General features: G+C 55.3%; 1 protein-coding gene across 1 annotated transcript in view; it reads left to right on the top strand.

Moving 5' to 3' along the window:
- Positions 1 to 15,565, top strand: part of PEX6 (peroxisomal biogenesis factor 6) — a 24,159-nt gene extending 8,594 nt beyond the window's left edge. Inside the window, exons 2-18 of the mRNA XM_035320573.1 lie at positions 7 to 505; positions 594 to 757; positions 1,473 to 1,556; positions 2,145 to 2,247; positions 2,429 to 2,565; positions 2,650 to 2,761; positions 6,931 to 7,139; positions 7,734 to 7,926; positions 8,314 to 8,390; positions 8,499 to 8,631; positions 10,743 to 10,948; positions 11,029 to 11,090; positions 11,384 to 11,492; positions 12,679 to 12,795; positions 13,430 to 13,507; positions 14,537 to 14,676; positions 14,999 to 15,565. Coding sequence (XP_035176464.1) covers positions 7 to 505; positions 594 to 757; positions 1,473 to 1,556; positions 2,145 to 2,247; positions 2,429 to 2,565; positions 2,650 to 2,761; positions 6,931 to 7,139; positions 7,734 to 7,926; positions 8,314 to 8,390; positions 8,499 to 8,631; positions 10,743 to 10,948; positions 11,029 to 11,090; positions 11,384 to 11,492; positions 12,679 to 12,795; positions 13,430 to 13,507; positions 14,537 to 14,676; positions 14,999 to 15,135 — 2,560 coding nt within the window. The 3' untranslated portion in view covers positions 15,136 to 15,565. The remainder of the gene's footprint in view (positions 1 to 6; positions 506 to 593; positions 758 to 1,472; positions 1,557 to 2,144; positions 2,248 to 2,428; positions 2,566 to 2,649; positions 2,762 to 6,930; positions 7,140 to 7,733; positions 7,927 to 8,313; positions 8,391 to 8,498; positions 8,632 to 10,742; positions 10,949 to 11,028; positions 11,091 to 11,383; positions 11,493 to 12,678; positions 12,796 to 13,429; positions 13,508 to 14,536; positions 14,677 to 14,998) is intronic.
- The last annotated feature ends 359 nt before the right edge of the window (positions 15,566 to 15,924 follow it).

Raw genomic sequence — 15,924 nt, 5'->3', positions numbered from 1 at the left:
GGCGAGGAGGGGCGAGGCCTTGCCGGGCCCGGGCCCCGGGCCGGGCCCACTGGTGCTGGAGGCGCGGCCGGCGCTGCAGGGGCTGCTGGGCAGCGGCACCCGCGTCGCGCTCGCGGCCCCCCCGCCGCCGCCCGGTGCCGGTGCGGCCTCCTGGCATCGCCCCGCAGCGCCGCCCCTCGTCTCCCGCTTCGCCGCCGGCCCCCGAGCTGCAGAGGGGCCGCGGTTGAGGGCTGCGCCCCCCGGTGGAGGGGCCGGCGGCGGGGCGGAGGTGTGGGTGAGCCGGCGCGGGCTGCTGGCCCTGGGGCTGTTCCACGGAGAGTGGGTGCGGGTGCGAGCAGAGGGGGAGGCCCGGCAGCACCTGGCGGCGCTGCTGGCTCGCCCGCCCGCCTGGGAGTACCCGCGGGCAGCCCGCAGAAAGCCCCCCGATGGCACTGCGCTGCTGGCGCCAGCCCTCGCCTTCAACCTGGGCTGTGACCCTGCCGGCGGTGGGCTCCTCTGTCTGCAGGTGAGTGCTGCGGGGAGCCGGTGGTGGGATGGGGGGCAGCAGAGGAGGGAGCCCGGGGTGGCTCATGGTGCGCCTTGTCCTGCCATAGAGGTATGAAGGAAAGGCCGGGGCTGCGGAGGGGAAAGGAAGCCGCTCCTTGCTGTCCGTGCCGCCCTTTGCCAAGGAACTGCACGTAGAGATCGTCTGCTCGCCAGCCTACAGTGCCAGAGGATTCTATGACCGTATTCTCTACAAGCACTTTGAAACGCCCCGGTGAGCCACCCAGAAAAGCCACGCATTTCTGTTCCTGCGGGGCCTTGTTTGCGAGCTGCACCCTCGCTGCGTGTTCGTAGCATCCAGATCCAGTACACGTTGATTACACACATAACCAATAGCAGAATGCTTATGTGGAGTATTTCCTAAATGTCTGTTGGCAACATCTGCTCCCCGAGGTTCACTTTCAAGCAGCATCTCTTGTCCTGTCCCTCAAAAGTCACCCTCAAACCTCCATCCTTGGATTTACCATCCAACGGCGAAGGCTCACAAGTACTGCCTGCAACCTCCCTTTTGGGACATGTTCGTAACCCCAATTTCCAGCTTTGAGTGAAGATGAGCGATTGGGAAGCTGAATGTGCTGCAGTCTTCGCTTGTGGAACCTGTCCCCAGCCTTTTCAGGGGTCTCTTTTTGAGGCTCTCTTCTGTTGCAATTAGCCAGGCACCAGAAGGTGACTTTGTTGGGAGGTGACACTCTGACAGTGTTCATCTTCTGTATCTCGCCCTTAGTGGTCTGCTTGCAGCTACTCTCATCCCATGCGTGCCAAATATTTAAGTGGTTATTTACAGTTTTAGAATACAAGAAAGGAGCGAATTGGTGCAAACAGCGACTTTCTTTTCTGTAAAAACAGACGTGGTATGGGGAGGACATGCAAGAAGAAATTACTGTTCTTCAGTGTTGAAACTGTGTTGTGTTGCTGTTTTTTTTTTGTAGGCTTGTCCAGGAGGGAGACATCCTGTGTGTTCCGACGTTTGGGCATGCTGAGTTTTTAGATGTAAATGCAGACAAATTTCTTAGGTAGGTGGCAATAAACTATGGTGCTATCACAGGGATGCTAAAGAGAAAAGGTTCTTCTCCACTCTTGATTCTCTTGAAATAAGACAGCAGATTCCATTCTCATCTGGCTCTGGAGCTGACAGTTTGTATACCTCTTATTCTGGGGGAAGTAGGAAAAAAAAATCTTGGATTATTGTTGAATTATTAAGGTTGGAAAAGATCTCCAAGATTGGAAAAGATCATCTGGTCCAACCACCCCCCTACCTCCAATGTCACCCACTAAACCGTGTCCCCAAACACCACGTCCAGCCTTGCCTTGAACACCCCCAGGGACGGTGACTCCCCCACCTCCCTGGGCAACCCGTCCCAGTGCCTGGCTGCTCCTTCTGAGAAGAAGGCAAAATGAGAAGTTAGAAGTTAGTACAGCAGCACCCGTGGGCTGAAGCCACCAGGAGAAGCTGCTGACAGTCCTTTTGGTCTGCCTAGCCAGCCAGCCAGGGATCAAGAGTCCCTCTGCCTACCCTTGCCTCTCAGTTGGCTCCTAGCTGATGGATGCTCCTGCCTTCAAGGTCTTGACTCCATGATTCAGGCTGCTTGTTTTTCCTGTAGGTGGCCAGAGCTTTACTTCAAAGTGAGGAAGATTTTAGGCATGGTAGAAGGCGAGCAGTCTGAGGGTTACCTGGCGGACACGCAGAACACCTCTTTGTATCTGGTAAGATGTTAGAGGAGGGCAGGGAGGGTGTACTGAGCCTGAGGATGCACTGTGGATGCCAAATGTGCCTGTGGAAGCTCGTGCTTCCCCTGCTCTTGTAGCATGGCGTTTCAGGACAGACTGTCACTTGGCAGCTGTCTTTTCTCAGCTGCTGTTCTACAGAGTGCTGTTTTCCTCACAGGTGGGCTCAACAAACAGCGCTGTCCCATCTGCCCCAGCCTATAACAGCCACGAGTTCTGGAGCAGCTTGTCTCCTGCTGGACTCTCTGATGTTGTGAAGGACCTCTGCGATGCCCTTCGGCCTCACCTGAACAGTCAGTGAGTTAAATTTCCTTCCGTCACGCCTCGGGAGAGCTGGGGCCCTGCTCCCCAGTCAGTGGGAGAACTGCCTCTGTGTTCCAGGGCCACCACGCTGAGCAGGGTGGGCAGCGTGCTGCTCTCAGGACCAAGCGGCAGTGGGAAGCTGATGGCTGTCAGAGCTGCGTGTAGCTGCCTCAACCTCCACCTCTTCAAGGTAATTCCTCCTGTGGCCGGTTGATGTGTGGGCTTACCACGTAAAAGGAGGTTTCTGTAATTCTTTGTATGTTAGTGATACCGCTACGTTAGCTGCTGGTCAGCTGTCCCTGACAAAAGGGGTGTTGCAGAGTGAGGCAGAGATAACACTGAGATCTTCCCCAGCTGGGCAGGAATCCTGCAAAAGAAAGGTGGCTGTCAGTTTGATGCCAACGTGTGTGCCAGATCTGCTGCAAAATCTCACTGCCTTTAGAAGAGCTGCACTGTCAGTGGGCTTCCTTCCATTCACCGAGAATGCATCCACGAGAACAAAAATCCCCCACATTTTCCATAGCTGTGCTTGGCTTTGGGAAGGGGAATGACCTCAGAATGAGGTTTGTTTAGACAGAGGGAGTTGGCCAAGGTAAGAAGTCCTCACATCTGCCATGGGAGCGAATGAGGGGCAGCGTGCCCTAAGAAAGGCGACTGCACAGATCACACAGGGAGGGGCTTGAGAAAAGTGAATTGAAGCCAGAGCAGATGAACAGCAGGGAAAGGGAAACAAGAAACATCCTTCAAAGGACACAAAACTGAGGTTAGAGTGAAGGATGGCGTTAACAAAGGCTAGGATGAGTGTGAGCTACTGGGAGAGAATCCCTGTAGTTCCTGCAGAGCCAAGTCCTGTCCAGTAAGCCTTCAGAAGGTTACTGAAGGTGTTACATCAAGCATGTGGTGAAGGGAACGTGACTGATACAGTCTCCTTGGGTTTTAAAAGGCTGTTTGGGAAACTGTGTGGTGGTGAGATGTGAGTGAAGATCCTGGCTTGGATATAATGCTGGTTAAAGGTTTGGGACACGATGGTCTGATGAGTCTTAGCTGGTTAAAGGTTTGGGACATGATGGTCCAACGAGTCTTAGCTGATGGTAGCTGGTGAGTCTTCACAATCAGCAGGGGAGCTCTGCAGGTATCTGGAGTGGGAGCTGTGCTGTTCAGCATGTTGAGAAACAATGTGGGAAAGAGGATGAACAGTGATGTGATGGCTTGTTCATAGCGATACTATTAAAGGTACAAGGAGACAGATGGACGGACTGTCCTTAGACTAGAGGAGAGGTTTAATGAGACAAAGTGACTGAGCAGTAAGATGCTAGATAAAATTTACTGGAGGTAGCTTTTGTGATGGTTTCGCTCGGGTGGGTGACCGAGCTCCACCACAACCGCTCTCTCACTCCCCCTCCTCAAAGAGGAACAGGGAGAAAATACGATGAAAGGGGCTCAAGGGTTGAGATAAGGACAAGGAGATCGCGCAGTAATTATTGTGATGGGCAAAACAGACTCAGCATAGGGAGATAGTAAGATTTATTGCCTATTACTAACGAGCTAGAGAAGTGAGAAACAAAAGAAAGAAACCAAAAGCACCTTCCCTCCCCCATCCACCCTCTTCCACCTCCTCCCCCCGAGCGGCACAGGGGAACGGGGGAATGGGGGCTATGGTCAGTCTATAGAAATTCTTCTCTGCCGCTCCTTCTTGGTCACTCTCGTCCCCTGTGCTGTGGGGTCCCACCCACGGGATGCAGTCCTTGCTGAACTGATCCAGCGTGGGCTTCCCACAGGCAGCAGCTCTTCAAGAACTGCTCCAGATATGGGTCCGTACCACGGGGTCCATCCCTCGGGAGCAAACTGCTCCAACCTGGGTCCCCCACGGGCAGCAGCTCCTGCCAGGTCACCTGCTCCTGCGTGGTCTCCTCTCCACGGGCTGCAGGTCCGGCCCGGAATCTGCTCTGGCAGGGGTCTTCCACAGGCCGCAGTCTCTGTCGGTGCAGGTCCACCTGCTCCACCGTGGTCTCCTCCATGGGCTGCAGCGTGGAACCCTGCTCCACCGTGGTACTCCATGGGCTGCAGGGGGACATCCTGCTTCACCATGGTCCTCACCACAGGCCGCAGGGGACTTCTGCTCTGGCGCCTGGAGCACCTCTCCCCCTCCTTCTTCACTGACCTTGGCACCTGCAAGGCTGTTCCTCACTCCTCTCACTCTCCCAGCTGCTGTGTGGCGCAGTGTGTTTTTTTTCCCTGTCTTAAATCTGCTCTCACAGAGGCGCAAACAACATCACTTATTGGCTCAGTTCTGGTCGGCAGTGGGGCCCTTACCAAACATGGGGCAGCTTCTAGATCCTTCTCACAGAAGCCACCCCTATGGCCCCCTGCTACCAAAACCTTGTCACATAAACCCACTACAGCTTTACATGAAAAGTGATGGATTTCAAGCTGACTGTCGCCAGTCAGGATCAATACTTTTGTTTTATGTCAGTGGCTTCATGAAAACTTTGGTTTTGCTGTTCATACATGTCAAAAACCAGATCATACTTCAGGAAATAAACGGGAGAGTTGGTGCTGCTGCTGCACAGGTCCATGTCTTGCCACAGCTCTAATATCGTCCACAGTTCTGGTCTCCCCATACCAAAAGCATAAAGCTGAACTGGAAAAATTCAGAGGAGGACAAGGAAGATCAGGGGTCTAGAACAGTTTCTGTGCAGTAAGCAGCTGAACAGGCTCTTCAGCTTGGAAAAGAGTACTTAGGGAGAGTTTGATAGAGGTTTGCAAGATCTTGAGTGGTCAGCGCAGAGTGGAAAGTGTTTGATTTCTCTCTCTGTGCCAGGATGATGCTTGGTGCTGACAGGTGAAAGCAGTGGGAGGCAGGTTATGGGCAAGCCGATATGGTAGATGAGTGTATTTGGAGGAGAAAACTACTTAATCCTACTTTTATCATGAAATCACATCTGACTGGGAAAACCCCCTGAGAATGGTAGTTGCTCAGAAGAGGACAGGCAGAGGGCTGTAAATGCTTACCCTGATCTTACTCTTCCTTAAGCAGCCGCTTGTGGCCATGCATGGAGACGAGGTAGTGGGCTAAGGGGACTCTTGGTCTGTACCAGTACAGCCGTTGTTATGTTTTTACAGCTGCAGCTACACTGGGTAAGCTTTACGGCCAAAGTGAGGTCTAGCCCACGTCTCTGAACAGCACTTGAGGTTCTGAACACAAACGCAGTCTTTGCTGACTTGTTAAAAATGCTGGTTTCCTTCTGCACGCCCCTTCTGTTCACTCTGAGAGTCTGGATGTATGCCTCAAATTCTTTAATCTCCTTGAATCTTTAGATTTATGTTTGCAAGGAGTTTGGAAGTTGCAGGCTGACTTTTCTAAGAGCTTCACAAACTCTAAAAGGGCTCGGAAGAAGAAGAAAGGTAGAGTAGAAGAGAGCTTGAAGGTTCCTTTTTGTGGAAGGAAAACATAAGCTTACTCCTTTTGTGTGGGTCTTGTTAAACTCAGAAATCAAGCTAAGCTTTTTGAATGTTTGGGTTTTCTTCTTTTGCTTAGAAGTTGGGTCCTGTTACATTGTGGCACTACTTGGATAGAGAAGAACAGGAAAAGCCCTAACAGTGGGTCAGTGGGGGAGGCAGATAAGGCCCTGGCCATTGCCCAGCGCCGTCTCTTGTTCCAAGCAATGTGTCCTGTAGGGAGTCTTTGTCACGGCTCCGTTGTTAAACCTCCGCCTTCTCAGTGTGTAGGAGCCAGGTCTGGAGACTTCGGGCAACCCCGCAGAACAACCAGTGGTTTTCTTCTTCTCTCTGTGCAAAACCTCTCAGCACCAGGAGGCAGCAGTGTGTGTTTCCAGCAGCGTTCAAGCTGCTGTTCAGGGGCTCACCAGCAGCCTCTCCTTTTTGGATGACTTCATGCAGTGTTTGCCTAGTAAACAGTGTCTAGGTTTCCAGCCACCCATAATTATTTTTTTCTCCTCTTACCTTCTACCTTTCTCTTGCACTTTGAGCCTGTGTGGCACTGAGCTGAACAGCGTCCTGAGCCTTCCCCTCTGCTCTTTGCTCTGTTCCTGTGAGGCGCCTTGTTCTCCCTGTCTTGTTCTCTTCCACAGCTCTCCCATCCCTTCCAGCATAGGTTGGCTGAGCCGTGACATCTCCTTCATTGACTTCTCCAGTCCCTTGTCCTCAGCTCTTTCAGACAAGGCCCTCCTGCTCCCCTGTCCTCCTGCAGAGAAGCAGGAAACTGCCATTTCTGCGTGTCAGATAACCCTGAAACCCCGTTCAGCTGCGGATTTCCCACGGCCGGCCCCGTGGGAGCATTGCTCCCAGCCCCGCAGCTGTCCACGTTGCAGTCCGCGCGTTGTGTGGCCTGTCTTGCAGGTGGATTGCGTTAGTTTGTGCGGTGACACCAGTGGAGCCACGGAGGAGAAAATACAGACGGCCTTTGCCCAGGCCCAGCAGTACCGTCCCTGCGTGCTTCTGCTGAAAGACATAGAGCTGCTGGGCAGGGACCGGGACATGCTGGGAGAGGACGCCAGGGTCATCGCTACTCTGCGCCAGCTGCTTCTGGATAGAGACCCGGCACTGAGGTATGGACCTTGCTGGGTGCACAGGACGATCGTTCGCTTCTGCGATTCCTAGGGCAGCAGCCGCTGTTGCATCGAGGCTTTCATTGCTAGCATGCCTAGTTTTGTTGTTAATGCAGTGAAGATTCACCCCAGCTTGCTTTGTTTACCTCACTGGGCCCTCGCTCTTAGTGGCGGGGGGATCAGGGGGCCTTATTGTCCAAGTCTGGGCTGGTTCCTGAGTTTATTCAGATGAGCAAAGCTGGCGTAGTTGTGAGGCGTGCCAGGGTTGCAGGGTCTGCGGAGCTGTTCTGCTGGGACTGCAGAGCTGGACCCCAGGAGAATCCTGCGGCAGACAGGAAATACCAGGGAGCAGGGAGGGAGACAGCGGGTGAAGAGCTGAGATGTCACTCGAGGGGCCTTGACGTGGAGGCGGGGCTCACAAAGCAGTTCATGGGTAAGCTGCAGGAGAGTGGCTGTATGGGAGAGCCTGGCTAGTATGTGCACGTTTCTCAGAGGAAAGGCAAGCTTTTGGAGAGTAACGTGATGTGGGTGACAGCAGTGGGGAGGGAGGTTTCCACAGAGCTGCAACCGTTCACTGCCCTCCTTTCTCAACAGCCACCCTGTCCTGGTGATTGGCACAACCTGCAAACCCCAGGATGTTCCTACAGATGTGCAGACTGCTTTCCTTCATGAGGTGAAAATCGAAGCCCTTTCAGAGGAGCAGAGGAGGTTGATGCTGAGCATGCTGACTGCCAGTCTTCCTCTGGGCAAAGAAGTGAACCTAGCCAAGCTGGCCCGCAGGACTGCAGTGAGTGAAACCACAGCGACACGTGGCAAGGGGCAGCCCCGTGATATGGCAGGACAGGGGTGCTGGGCCAGCCTCCCATGTCTGGCCGTGGAGAAAAGGGACAACTCCCATAGCCCAGCCGGTATCTGCAGTGGTTAACCCCGGTCCTAAGACACCACTTTTAACAGCAGATTTGTAGTGCCTGAGGACCCTACACTTTTTGAAGAGGGCTGGTTGATGCTCTGCTGTGCTAGAAGACAATTTGAAAAATTGAAAGGAAATAAGACAAACGAGAGCCTTTAATCAAAGCACAGAAGCTCAGAGTACAACTCTGCAAGGAGTCTTTCCCCATACAGCTTTTATGGCCTGGCTGGACTGAACTGATGCTGTTTGTTTCCGCATTCACAGGGCTTTGTGCTGGGGGATTTCTGTGCCTTGCTGTCCCACAGCAGCCGGGCTGCCTGTACCCGCATCCAGGCCTTGAGGTAGCCCGGGCAATTTGGCAGGAGGCAGGGAGGGTGGGGATGCTGCGAGCTTGGCCGTGTGCTGGGAGCGGGCAGTGCCTGAGCCCTGCCCTTCTCTTCCCTTGCCAGTTTCCCAGGTGGGCTGAGTGAGGAAGTAGAGAGAGATTTTTGCACTGCTGGCTTCCCGGTGCTTGAGGAGGATTTCAGCGTTGCGCTGGACCAGCTGCACGATGCCCACTCGCAGGCGGTGGGAGCCCCAAAGGTAGGACGCTGGGGCAGAGGAGGGGATTGTTTCTCTCAAGATTCTCTCTCTGTGGCTCAATTTACTTCTCACAGACTTTGCCAGACCTGTGCTGTGCCCGAGCACGTTGCTTCCTGCTGTCTCATTCCACATACTCCCCAAGCCATGAAAAACAGTCCAGGTGTGTTCTTTGGACCCTGTTGGTTTTGGATTTGCTCAGGGAAGCCTTTGCAGCTCTAATTTGAGACTGCTTCATCAGTAGGGGAGCCAGGCTGCATCGCTCAGCTTCTCAAGAGGTTGCTGCCTCGCTGAGGTCTCTCCAGCTGCCTGGCGTGTAGGAACAGAGAGCCTGTGGCACAAGCTGGAGAGGGAGTTTCCCCTCATGTGAGAAGCTTTAAACTTGATCCATGGCCTTGGCCATGGCTCAAGCTAGCACAGGCTTTTTTGAGAGCCAGGCAGATCCTTCAGGGGATCCTTCAGGGAGAGGGATGTGGGGGGTGAGAGAAAACCAAGAGTCAGCTCCCTGGGAGGAACATGCTCTGCCTCTGGTGGCTCATGACCAGGGAAATAGCATTTGGGACGACCACTTCTGCTGGGTAGCTGGTGTCAGGACCAAGCAAAATGATCAGAGCCTCTTCTCCCCGCCCCCACATGCAGATGACTGTGCTCAGCGCAGGGCTGGAAATGCTGCCCTCAGAGCAGTTGTTCCGGCACCTTCCCCAGCTGCCCGTTTGCAGTCCTGCCCAAGCAAGGTATCGCCTTGCTGCCGTTATCAGCTGGGAGCTACTCTGGGGCTGTTGGGTATCTAATAAATTAATGAATTAACCAAACCAGCTCTGCTTCGAGGTGTGTTTGCCAAGTTCACTATAAGACAAATACTAACCACAGAGCAGGCTCGGCAGCGAGCTGTGTGAATGGAAGCTAATTCTGCTTGTGTTTTGCAATCCTTTATCGATTTCTTAGTTCTTGGCTGGGGTTCAAAAAGCCCATTAGCAGACACGGATACTTTCAGCGTAGGTAACTCTCAACTCCATGCTTGCTTTTTCTGGTTAGTCACACATTTTCTTGCAGTTAATGGGATGCCAGCTTGAGCCTCTGAGAAGGCATCTGCAGCGTGTCCTACAGTTAGGATGCCCTCCTTTGAAAACAACTTTGCTGTTTTCCAGCTCTTGTGCTGATGTCTGCAGAGCTTTTCCTAGGGAGGCAGCATAAGCAGGAGTGTGGGGGAGAAGGCAACTCTTCTGTTCATCAGCAGTGAAGGAAGAGTGCCTGTGATCTTCTGCTTTAGGAGATGTTTTTCTAGAAATCCTTGTCTTGTCAGACCTGATTTTCCGGCAGAGTTGCTGGACAGCTGGAGTAAAAGCCTGATAGCATCATCTCAAGTAGCAGAGGAAGGAGAGCCGAAACAGGGGAGGGAGCCAAAGGAGGGGGAAAGAATTTCGCTTTGGCCTATTTTTAAACTCCCCGTTTGTGCTGGCACCTGTTCACCACCCAGCCAGCAGCTGGGGGAAGTGTGCTGGGGCTTTGTTTGTTCTGTGTGTTCCCATGAGAGCTGCTCTGGCTCAGGGGGATCTGTCACCCAGGCTGTGGCATTCCTGCTATTCCTGAGGCTTTGCGCAGAGCATCCTCCTCCTCCAAGGTTCTTCTAGCATAAAATAACACAAGGGGCATGGCTCCCCCCTCTCAAGTTTGCTCTTTCCTCACGTAGCCATCCTCCCTTGCATACTTGCAGCTGGCCCCATCCCTGCCTGCTTGTCAACATCCATGGATTTTGTTCCTGCATTTCCCCTTTCAACAGCAGCTAGTTTTTTGCGGTGTCCTGCAGGATGTCTGTCTTTGGCATCCTCCTTCACGTGACAGAGGTCTTAGTAGCCAATGTTTTGTCACTCTGTTATGAAGCCCTTGCTCAGTCTCAGCACTGTGGGGGACAAAGTGCCCTGAACACAAGTTTCTAGGTCCATTTTTCCTTCCTGCAGCCTTCCCCATGTGTCCTTAGGGGGATCTCATGTGGCTGGACAGCGTGGTGTGGGGCTGACTTGCTGCCCCACAGCACGAGAGGTCGATGACTGGAGCGAGAGCTGAACAGGCAGGCTCAGGAAGAAGTGCTGACAGTGTATCTCCCTCTCGTGCAGATCCCCTCCGTGTCCTGGCAGGATGTTGGTGGGCTCCATGAGGTGAAGAAGGAGATCCTGGACACAATCCAGTTGCCCCTGGAGCACCCAGAACTGCTGTCGCTGGGTCTGTGCCGCTCTGGTCTGCTGCTGTACGGGCCTCCTGGCACAGGGAAGACCTTGCTGGCAAAAGCCGTGGCAACCACATGCACCATGACCTTCCTTAGGTGAAGGGCCTGGCGGGAGGACTGCCTTTCTCCTAGCGGTGGCTGGTCGTGCTCTAACCAGCTCCCTCCTCTCCCTGCAGCGTGAAGGGGCCAGAGCTCATCAACATGTACGTGGGGCAGAGCGAGGAGAACGTGCGTAACGGTGAGTCGAAGCGTCCTGAGCCTGCGTGCGGCCAGAGGGGCTGCTCTGTGGTGCCGGAGGGAGGGCTTAAACCTCTTTCCCAAACTCCCATCCACAGCGGGCAGCAAGTGCATGTATCCAGCAGTTCCTAACAGCCAGTCTGGCTCTCTCTGAGCCCCTCTGGCAGGAGTAGAGTGGTGGTGAGGCAGCAGGCAGCTCATTTCCATCCACAGCTCTCCGCGGGTGACTCCACTCGGTCCAGTTGATTGCTCCTCCTGCTTTTCTCATCTCGTGTGCTCTCTGTCTCCTCCCAGTGTTTGCCAGAGCCCGGGCAGCTGCTCCCTGCATCATCTTCTTTGACGAGCTGGATTCTCTGGCCCCAAATCGGGGGCGGAGTGGAGACTCGGGGGGTGTCATGGACAGGTGAGTGAGCGTGGCGTGTCCTTGGGAGGGCAGGCATGCCTGCCTCAGCTAGGGGTGCCCGGGATGGCCCGGCGAGGCAGAGTCCATCCCAGCTCTTTATCTCCCTTTTCCCTTTGTGCTCTCTTCAAACCCTCTGCGTGGCCTGTCTCCTCTCTCAGGCTCGTAGTACTGCTGTTTGCATTGCAGCAGATTCCTGATTGCCCAAGCTTGTTGTGCAAACATTTGGTTAAAACTGAGCCTCCTCCAACTGCTTCTGTGGCTGCCAACTGTTCCCTTTGGCCTCTCCCAAGGTCATCCTTCACACCCCTGCCTTGCGGTGGGAAACCTTTCAGCTGCCTCTGGTAGAAGCGAAGCACGTACAGCTTGGCGATGCCCAGAAACAGGGTGACTTCCCCTAGAGCTCTTATGCTGAGCTGATAGCCCCTCTCCAGTCTTCTCCCCGTCCATGAGGGGTTCTGCAGAGTTCTGCGGTGCCACCAAGTGCCCACAGCGCCCATCTTCGCATACACAGGCCAGTGGCTCTGGAAGGGGCTGGGTATGGTGCGTGTTGCTTGGCTCAGGCGATGCCAGGAACTGGTGGAGATTTCCCCGTGCCAGGAGGCCTGCGCAGCACTGCAGTACTCCGCTGCCAGACGTCCTCGAGCCCCGTGGTCTGCAGATCTAGATCTGCGCCGTGTGCTGTTCGCTGCCCTGAGGACTGGTCGGCAGCATCGCTGGCCCACCGGGGCGTCCCCAGCACTGACTGGCAGGGCAGCCCTGCAGCTGAGCTTGCTGGGCAGCACTGCATAGCAGGGACAGTTGGGATTGACCAGCACATCTGTGTGGGGAACCTGATCCCTAGCCATGCGTGCCTGCCTATGTTTGGTCTGTGTTGCCAGCGTCTGACAGCAATTTATAAGCACGTGCAGACAGCCTGGGAGGGTTCAGAGCCAAGCACAAGTATGAAGGACTGTCTTGGTACCAGGGGCTTGTGCTGACTCTGCAATGAGCCCACACAATCGCTGGCTGCGCCCAGAGAGGTCTGGGTGGCTGTGTCTGGGCTGTTCCAGGGAAGAGAAGTAGGAGCTGAAGCCCAGGACGTGGACCTTTAGTGGCCTCGCCTGTTTGTCCTTTCATTTGGTGGCTGGGAGTGACAGCGGTGACTTGCCAGGGCCCCGTTGTGAATGTCCCATCTTGCTCCCTGCAGAGTTGTCTCACAGCTCCTGGCTGAGCTCGACGGCCTTCATTCCAGCCGAGAGGTGTTTGTCATTGGAGCCACGAACAGGCCTGACCTCCTGGACCCAGCGCTGCTCCGGCCGGGCAGGTGCGTCGCCTCCAACCCTGCCTGGCTTCAGGGCAGGGCTGTAGAGCACCTCAGCCGGCGATGAGCTGAACTGGGTCTCTGCCACGTTCCCCCCACAGGGACTCTTCCTAAAGCCTGCCCTGGCTTCTGGGGAAGACAGGCAGCTGACACGAGGCCAGAGCCGATAGCTGTAGCAGCAGCACAAGATACCGTGTTTGTTACTTCCCCCCCTACTCTGGTTATTGCCCCAGCAGCAGAGCAGGGCAGTAGGAGACTTGCCCTGGCACCAAACTGGCAGTAGGACTCGGTGCCCCAGAGTCTTTTCTGGAGAACTCTCTCCCAGCCTGTCCTCGTGCCTGTGGTTTGCCTGTCCAGGGCTTAGTATCTGCCCTTGTTGGACCCCATGTGGTTCCTGTTGGACCCCGTGTGGTTCCTCTGAGACCATTTCTCCAGCCTGCCATGGTCCCCCTGAGGAGCAGCCATGACCTCCAGCATCTGTGCCACCCTCAAAGTCTTCTGTTGTCCGTGGGCTTGACAGCAGAAGGAGCTGCCCCAGGGCCACCTTTCAGTTTGCGGTGCCCAGGGCTGAGCACCAGTGGCAGGTGTTTCTGGGCCTGTCCTCGACCGCCTCTCTTCTCTTTTTCTCTGCTGACAGGTTTGACAAGCTGGTGTACGTGGGCATAAACGAAGACCGGGAGTCCCAGCTGCAGGTGCTGAGTGCAGTCACCAGGAAGTGAGTGACCCTGTCCCCTTGCAGCACCCTTCCACCTCCTAGCAGTGGGTAGCAGCCTTCCTAGGAGCAAGCCGCCCTTTGCGTGAGGATCCTGGCCGCGTGGTGAGGCTGCAGTGCACCAACGCGGCAGGAAGTTCCCACTTGCTTTCTGCAAGACTTCCGCAAGCACGTCGGCTGCTCTTTGCAGAGCAGAGGGTGCAGGCAGCTCTGTTCATCGTGATGCTGAGCGGTGCCGTTCAGCCTACGCTCTGTGCGTCTTCCCCGAGAAAACACTGGTGGTGCGGGGTCACCCAGCAGCAGGGTTTGGCTGCTTCTCTAACCTCTCTGAGCCCCCGAGAGCATCTCTGGAAGCAGAAGAGCAGGCTGTGCACTTTGGGTGTGGAGTTGCACCTCAACAGCTGGGTGAGCAGCACAGCATCTGCTCTGCATCTGCCTTAGCAGGGACTTTGTGTACTGGGCAGCTGTCATCGCTGCTCCTTTCGAGGACAAGCTTGCAGGAGACGTGAGAGCGTGGGCGGGCTGTGAGCATCGTTTCACACCGTGCGGTCTGGCAGTCGTGCCCTCCAGTGCTGTGCTCTCGGTCGTGCTGTAGGAGGCTCGCTGCTGTCTGCCGTGTGGCTCTGATGGGATGGTTTGGTGTTCCAGTGGTTCGTGCTGTCTGTAATTAAGCGTGTTCTCATTCAGCCCTGGCTGCAGGCTGTTCCCAGGTGTGCAGAGCGTTTAATTTCCCTGAGCGAGAACTTGAAGCTGCCTTTGATCCTGCTTAGCAGGAGAGAGGGCCTCGCTGTGGGGATGTTTCAAAGAGAAACGACTGTGGTTACAAAAATAAAATAACCAAACAAACATAAACAAACAAAACCCTTTGATTTTTTGGAGCGTGCAGAGCATAGTCCAGAAGTTGCTAAACACAGGGTGTGACTCTGTGGCCTCTGATTCCTCCTGCCCCGTCGCTCTGGCTGCTGCATATCTACCAGACTGTTTTTATTTTTGTCCTGTGGCTCTTCCACCTGTGGCTTCATTTCTTGGCAGGTTTAAACTGGATCCTTCCGTGAATCTCAGCAGCATCCTAGAAAAATGCCCGGCTCAGCTGACAGGGGCAGACATCTATGCGCTGTGCTCCGAGGCCATGATGTGCGCTGCCAAACGCAAGGTGGAATGGATCGAGGAAGGTGGGAGCCCGACCCCAGCCCAGCCCAGGTGTTGTGGCTGCCCAGCTCAGGGGCAGAGAGGGTGGTTACGCTGCTGGCAGTAACTGGGCTTCGGGAGAAGAGCCTCGGAGGCTCTGGGGCTGTCTCCGAGTGCTAGGCTGTGGGCAGTTTCGACGTCTGTGAGCATCTCCACCTCCAGTGCTTGGCCCCGGGGGGGAGGAAAGAAGCATGGGTTTTCTTTCCAGGCCAATTTCCCTCCCTTGGCAGGGGAGAGGGATGTTGCATCTCACCAGCTGCCCTAGTGCCTTGCTCTCAGTCTTTTCCCATTCTCTGTCTCATGCAGGGCTGGACACAGAGAGCTCTGCTCTCATCCTGACCATGGAAGACTTCCTGCAGGCTGCTGCGAGGCTGCAGCCATCGGTGTCTGAGCAGGAGCTGCTCAGGTACAGACGCATCCAGCAGAAGTTTGCTGCCTGCTGACGCTCGGCGGAGGTGGGCCTGGAGGAACAAAGGGGAGGATGCGCTAAAGGTGCGAGAGAACTGGGGCAAAAACAGACGCCCTGCTGGTGGACCCCTTTTTTGAGCTGGGCTGAAAAAGCGGCCGTGCAGTTCTGCGTGCAGGCAATGTTCTGCTCAGCCTCCCTGGGTGGTGGGTTTGTAGCGGTCCCTCAGCTGTAGAGGAGCACCACGGTGCTGCCAGGAACCTGCCAGGGTGACCCCAGGCAGGGAGAAAGCTGAGTCTGGTGGCTGAGGTGTCTCAGGACAGAAAAGGGAGGCCAAAACTGGACCTAGTTCGGCAGCGGGATGTGGGCTGGAGGCAGTCACTTGTGGGACATGGGGCAATGCTGCTGCTGTGAGCCTGGCCTTGACCTGGTCTCCGTGAATAAATAGAAGTTTCTGCTCCATTGCGGCACTGCCTGGCCTCAGATCTTTGTCTGCTGTGCACAGGACGGGCCCTGCCAGCCCCTGGGGGGACTGGGTGTCCCAGAGGAACCCGCGGCCGGCAGGGAGTGCAGGCACATGGCTGGGGCCACGCACCCCTCTGAGGCTTGAACCGCTGGAAGAAGACGAAGGGAAAGCTTGCTGCTGCCTGCAGAGGGAGCCCCGTGCTTCCTGGAGGAGCTCGGTGCCAGGGTGAGCTGCAACGGGGACAAGTGGCAGCGAGGGAGCTCCCCACTGGATACTAGGAAGAACTTGTCACAGCAAAGAGGGGGGGCTCCAGCCTTGGAAATACTTAACCCAACCCTTGTTTGGAGCAGCCGGGAGCTG

Source organism: Oxyura jamaicensis, chromosome 3, assembly GCF_011077185.1.
Source record: "Oxyura jamaicensis isolate SHBP4307 breed ruddy duck chromosome 3, BPBGC_Ojam_1.0, whole genome shotgun sequence".
In the NCBI taxonomy this organism is placed as follows: domain Eukaryota; kingdom Metazoa; phylum Chordata; class Aves; order Anseriformes; family Anatidae; genus Oxyura; species Oxyura jamaicensis.
This window is presented reverse-complemented; position numbering and strand designations above follow the sequence as displayed.